Source organism: Augochlora pura, chromosome 10, assembly GCF_028453695.1.
Source record: "Augochlora pura isolate Apur16 chromosome 10, APUR_v2.2.1, whole genome shotgun sequence".
Classification (NCBI taxonomy): domain Eukaryota; kingdom Metazoa; phylum Arthropoda; class Insecta; order Hymenoptera; family Halictidae; genus Augochlora; species Augochlora pura.
In genome coordinates this window covers 28,864,438-28,870,437 of record NC_135781.1, presented here as the reverse complement: position 1 = coordinate 28,870,437, position 6,000 = coordinate 28,864,438, and the positions used below count along the sequence as shown (strand labels likewise).

Sequence of the window (6,000 nt, the reverse complement as noted above, 5' to 3'; positions counted from 1 at the left end):
GTATACAAAAAATTTCTTTACACCGAACATCTATGATCTTTATTTCAGTGCTAAAACATTGCTGCGCTGTCAGATGGCGTTAGTATCTCTGTCAATTCGTTTCCATTCATTTAATGGAAGATTGGTTAGTTATCGTTGGTTATCGTCTATCACGAAAATGAAGAGTGACGCGACGGTTGGTTTTTGACTGTATTTACTTTCGAATTCAGGTTCGTTGACTGCTTGTGACGTCGAAGATCGACTTTAGACTACCGTCTCTTTTTTCTACAAGAAGATTTTCTAGCTGTAGGGGGAAGTTAGCAATTTCGTCGCAATCAACTTTGAAAATGCCGTCAACAAGGTTGCTAGTTCGCGCAGGCATGTTCCTTGCGTTGTACCAAATAGCGGGATGCTTCGAAAATGATCATTCAGTCGGACAAAAGTCTCACTGCGGTCAGGGAACGAGCAGACAATCGAAACAATCGAAAGATACGCAAGATTATTGCACTGTGGAAAACGATCCAAAACAATTATATTCCAAAGAAAGCTCCGATCGCTTGAGAAATATGGCCAAAATAGTTGCAGCAACCTTTGCGATTGGAACAGACGAACCGGTCTTTGTTGCTGAAGGCGAATCACCAAAACGAAAAGTACATCTTGATACCTTTTACATAGACGAGCTGGAAGTAAGTAACGCGGAGTTCGCAGCATTCGTTGATGCGACCGGCTACTTAACGGAATCCGAATCATTTGGCGACTCGTTCGTGTTCGGAGGTCTGTTGACAGAAGAGGTAAGAGCGAATACGCCGGCTGCTGTGGCTCGAGCCCCATGGTGGTTACAGATTAAAAACGCCACTTGGAAGCATCCGGAGGGTCCTGATTCGGATTTAACCAGTAGGTACGTAATCGCCTTGTCATTTTCAAAACATTCGAGATTTCGTTTTAGAAACACAGAACGTCACAGAGGCGAAACTACAGTGATTTTTGAGAACTAATTTTCAGTGCGCATGCGTACGCAAATTCATGCATCGTGATCAGTGATTACTTATAAACATAATTCCGAACAACGAACTAAGTTTTACAAATAATAATATCTTATAGGAATATCTGTGTATAGCTATTCGAGATACATATAAAATTCATTTTAATCCTTCATGATTATTTATATTTGTTAAAAATTGTATTCCACCATATTATGTTTCAAATGTTCCCGCTCTTTCCGAAGCAGCTAATTCTTCATGCGCAGACATATTAATTTAAAAAAGCAGCAACGCAGATTGTATATAAATTGTCAAGGTCACCTAATTCAGAATTGTGAACAGTAAAAATATGTATCAAAGTTTTGCCTCTGTATATTCTGTGTTCATAATAGCAACGGATTAAATCGAACGATCCAGACAGGATGGATCATCCCGTTGTACACGTATCATGGAACGATGCTGTCGCGTATTGTAAATGGCTAGGAAAAAGATTACCTACGGAAGCGGAATGGGAAGTGGCCTGTCGTGGCGGGCTTTCTGATAGATTATATCCGTGGGGCAATAAGTTTGTTCCGAATGGTAAACACAGGTAAATTGAACGAGCAATTAAAAGTTAAAGCTTTGAGAATTTGCGATGAAAGTCTCGATGAATTTTAGAGCAAACACCTGGCAGGGCGAATTTCCAAATGATAATACGATGGAAGATGGATATTTGGGTACTGCGCCAGTTACAGAATTCCCGCCAAACAAATATGGCTTGCGCAACGTGATAGGAAACGTGTGGGAGTGGACGTCTGATTGGATGACGATCGATGCCGCGAAAAGGGGCGGGTCTACGAATCCTGTATGTTTTAATTCGCAATTTTCGCTTCTACTTTATAACTGACGATATTTATTCTGAAAATGTATTTCTAGACAGGACCACCTGATGGAACAGACAAAGTAAAGAAAGGTGGATCCTACCTTTGTCACGAGACTTACTGTTTTAGGTACAGGTGTGCCGCCAGAAGTCAAAACACTCCTGATTCTTCAGCTGGAAATCTTGGCTTTAGATGTGCTCTGTCAGCCTGATTTTTATGGAAATGTTTTCTCGAAATAAATTTTGTACGTGTGTCTTTTAAACTGTGTATTTTGTTTCCTTGATATTGCCCTATTTGTGAACATTAGACGCTTCGGGCATGTTCGACAATTATCGGTATGTCTCGGTTCAATTCAAACAGTCGGGCGTCGGCTCATGATCAACTACAGGCATCGGTATGTGTAGATGCAACTTTATGTTTACGTTTGTAGTGAAATGGGTCAAACTTTTTCGTGGAACAAATACTTGTAGTACAAATTCTGTGTATTTTTACAGTGAGTGATCTCTATATCGTCACAAAGTAGAACGTTGGATCAAAATTTTCATGACACTATTTGCAACTTAACCTGTTTCGACGCAGGTGACTCAAATACGTTTCGAAGTTTTGATTGAACCTGCAACGCACTACATGGTGTAACATAGATTAATAAATCAAACGTGTAGGAGAACAGAAACACGATAGAGCTCTGAAAGAAATTAACAACGAGCTCGAAACAATTTCCAAGATACTCGTCATACTTAGGCGAGGTGTATTGTTGACGTATTAAAAGAATGAATTACGGAAAGAAATCTCCAAGCATGGGCACGCCTTCAGTATACTCGCATGTTACCACGCGTAGCAGTGCAAATTTAAGATCTTCGCGATCAGTGCGTAGTGTCAAAACAACGCCATGGTATCAAAAACCAATATTAACTCATGCTTATGTCCTCGACATCCAAAGAGGTGCTTTGTTTACTGGAATCTTTTCATTGGTATGTATTACATTCCATGATTATTAATAATCATTTGCAAATGAATCTGCATTAATAAATGCTTTCTTTCAGGTTTTAGCCATTTTCACTGTCTGTACAGCAATATTTGACCTTTATTGTTTATCTCAAGCTGCACCAGGTTCAACGCATTATGGATACTACATGATATCGTATGAATTTGTATATGTGGGCAATCAACATGGTAAGAATAGTATATAATTCAAACATTTCATGAAGTAAGCAATAAGGTATAAATGTACAATAAATTTATCTTTCGTCTCATTCCAGTTCGCAATACTCTTGTTGTGTTCGCTCTGTTCTCTATGCTTGGTGGGATAGTTGTTTTTGCAACATCCTTAATATTAATAACTGCTTTGCGAAAGGAATATGAGAAGAAGATGGTGCCGTGGCTGTACAGCTTTGCCGCATTCAGTACTTTTAGATTGTTTGCTTTTGTATTCTTCAGTACCGTAAATGACATGATATTTGCTTACAACATAATGATGTGCCTTTTGTGGTCTATATTTACTTGTATCTCCATCTACGGATGGTTAATTGTGTACTCTTTGTACATTGAGTTGAGTGATCTCACAAGGCTGGAAGATCTTGCACATTTGAGAGTAAGTTTCTTGTCATATTTTCTCCTATATTACGATCTGAATTAATTTAATGTCTTTCATATGTACTGTTACTTTTTACACTTTGATGAAAAAACTATATAGTAAATTTTAATTTTCAGATTGGTACCATGCAATCGCTGAACGCATCTACCACTCAGTCCATTGCTGGTTCTCGACCAACAACACCTCATAGTGCGGTATCAACAATGCCCGCAAATTAAATGGAAAAATTTTTCCCTTATTATTTATCTACGGAAAAGACTCTTAGATATTCGTTGCGGGAGTAGGAGTTTAAGCGCAAACTAAAACGTACCAAGAGTAATATTGACACGATATGGTCCTGTAATGTACAGACCGAAGTAACGTGACTTAAGCTGCTCGCTTCCCTAGTTTCAGCTGTCAGTATGGCAGCTGTCGGTTATTGCCATGTTAAAAGGTAACAATCCGACGTGAAGATGACTTTGTCATTTAAAGCGATATCAATGAAGAACATGCCACGCAAAGCGCGGCGTATTCGCTACTATTATGATACTGCCTTAGCGCGACGCGCATCCAATTCAATCCGTCCATTTTTATTGAAGTCCGTCCAAAGTAAGTTGAGGCGTGATCATGTTTTACACGATTAATGTCATATGACGAAAGTAATGGCAAACGGTGTATCTCTGTTGTAAAGATTAAGATATTGTAGAGAGACAGATATTATATAATTATTAGGTTATTATTATATAGTTAATTCTTGTATACATAATATAATGATTTTTATTATATCTTTTTTTATTGAATAAATCTGCTTATCCGTATGCATTTTCGTAATCTAATTTTTTCATTTCATTAATGTCATTCGAAGTGATACAACAGGCCGAACATATTGGAGTAACGTGTTGATATTTCAACATAGTCATATGAATATGTTTGAAACATTTATATCACAGGTGCACTTTACATTCAGGTGGTTTATCCTTCGATTTGGCGAGTGTTAGAATTGGCAGTAGTTTCTTCCGAGTATGTCATTAAATAGGATATATATTTTCCTGTATGTCCAAGTATCGCTAGCAAGAATATACCGATTGCTATGAATATGTGCCACAGTATCCCAAAAGTGCCAGTTACTATATATAACGCAATGGCAAGACACATTTTTCATTATTCAAAATCTCAAAGAGAAACTGGACATATTGCATAACTAAAATATTTATGCAAGGGTCATTAAAAATTGATTGTTGAGATTTAATGGATGTTAGAAATGAATCGAGAATAACCAACTTCAAAAGATAGGATCGAAAACAAAAGGATTATCACATAAATTCAATAGTTACCTACTATTCTGAGGATAAAAATTATTGCTTCAAAATTATTACCTATAGATAATTTTGGCGAACAGTTTGGGAGTTTTGCCACAACGTGTAATGGCGCCATTTTTATATTTTAATGAAATGAACCAGTGTCGTTATCTAGCGGAGAAAAGGGGAATTAAATTGTTGAACAGTTTGAGCGTTTTGCCACTACATCTTATGGCGCTATTTTTATATTTTCAGAGTCAGATGATTCGTGCCGGATTCTCCATTGTATTTTATTACAAAAGAGGTAAGAATCATCTGTCTTGTTATTTGCAATAATAAAGAAACTTTTTTTATACATAATATAAATGCAGGATACTCTCCTGAACATTTCTATAATGCCAGAATTTTTTATTTCCTCCAATTATTACATTTAAAGACATATAAAAGTCGATTCGTTCACGCGCAGCCCCGCGTTCAGGATCAGACGGACCTATGACCTCACGTATACAAACATTTTGAACTAAAATTTATTATTATCATCATTATTTTTATTAATATTATTTTGCCATACTTCTTTTCACACAGTAATTACATTTGCTACATTTGTTTCTATGTATATTAATACGATGGCATTGAGACCAAAAACATCAATTTCAAGCCATTAATTGCCGGGACATTTTATTTATTGCGGACTCTATAAGAATCACCTGCAGCCGTAACAAATGTTCAATCCTATATTTACAACAATAAGTAATTGTTATGACAAGAACAGGATGCAGAACATTTTCTCAAATATTTCTAAAACATCAGAATATTCTTGTATACCTTCAAATGTCATATTTTAAGCGATATTATCTTTAATAAGCGAATCTTTATTATCGAAGCGATAATGAAGAAAAAAATGGATTCAACGATCATGCGAATTCTATATTAATTTCTGTAAAAGCTCTATTTAACGGAAAAGAACTGTACAGCCGACAAGATCCCAAAACATGACAACGCCGAAAGCAAAAATTATAAACATCAGAAATATATAAAGACAATGATACGATTATCCCACATTGATCTATATTTAACGCGTTAAATCATCGATAGCTGACGTCAGTCCCATTTATCACTAGGCCCTACTAGAATGGGCACGTTTCACTTTCCACTAGCAGGGTTCCACACACGCGTTCCCACATTAACACCTACACGCAAGCTCCGGCACGTTATTGCCTGTTGCAACTGGGGTAACAAACGCATCCCACGGAAGCTGGGAAAGATCATGGATGGTAACAATAAACTCTTGATTGAATCCTACCTTGTTG

The 6,000-nt window shown here is 37.0% G+C and overlaps 2 protein-coding genes across 2 annotated transcripts; both read left to right on the top strand.

Annotated features, from left to right (window-relative positions):
- The first annotated feature begins 84 nt into the window (after nt 1–84).
- Nucleotides 85–2,081, top strand: LOC144476434 (formylglycine-generating enzyme). The gene is made up of 5 exons (XM_078193370.1): nt 85–209; nt 284–877; nt 1,381–1,548; nt 1,617–1,803; nt 1,875–2,081. The coding sequence occupies exons 2-5, from the start codon at nt 327–329 to the stop codon at nt 2,028–2,030; spliced, it is 1,062 nt and encodes a 353-aa protein (XP_078049496.1). The 5' UTR covers nt 85–209; nt 284–326; the 3' UTR covers nt 2,031–2,081.
- A 94-nt stretch (nt 2,082–2,175) lies between these two features.
- On the top strand, nt 2,176–4,208 carry Pasi2 (Protein pasi2). The gene is made up of 5 exons (XM_078193372.1): nt 2,176–2,312; nt 2,399–2,790; nt 2,863–2,992; nt 3,079–3,410; nt 3,530–4,208. Exons 2-5 carry the CDS (start codon nt 2,590–2,592, stop codon nt 3,629–3,631), a joined length of 765 nt encoding a protein of 254 aa, XP_078049498.1. The 5' UTR covers nt 2,176–2,312; nt 2,399–2,589; the 3' UTR covers nt 3,632–4,208.
- Nucleotides 4,209–6,000: the final 1,792 nt, after the last annotated feature.

Bases quoted from the DNA above. Each gene is read 5' to 3' on its own strand.
- LOC144476434 (XM_078193370.1), top strand. From the start codon at position 327: ATGCCGTCAACAAGGTTGCTAGTTCGCGCAGGCATGTTCCTTGCGTTG. The intron at 878-1,380 runs GTACGTAATCGC...CGATCCAGACAG, and splicing joins GATTCGGATTTAACCAGTAG to GATGGATCATCCCGTTGTAC. The intron at 1,804-1,874 runs GTATGTTTTAAT...ATGTATTTCTAG, and splicing joins GGGGCGGGTCTACGAATCCT to ACAGGACCACCTGATGGAAC.
- Pasi2 (XM_078193372.1), top strand. From the start codon at position 2,590: ATGAATTACGGAAAGAAATCTCCAAGCATGGGCACGCCTTCAGTATAC. The intron at 2,791-2,862 runs GTATGTATTACA...GCTTTCTTTCAG, and splicing joins TTACTGGAATCTTTTCATTG to GTTTTAGCCATTTTCACTGT. The intron at 3,411-3,529 runs GTAAGTTTCTTG...TTTAATTTTCAG, and splicing joins AAGATCTTGCACATTTGAGA to ATTGGTACCATGCAATCGCT.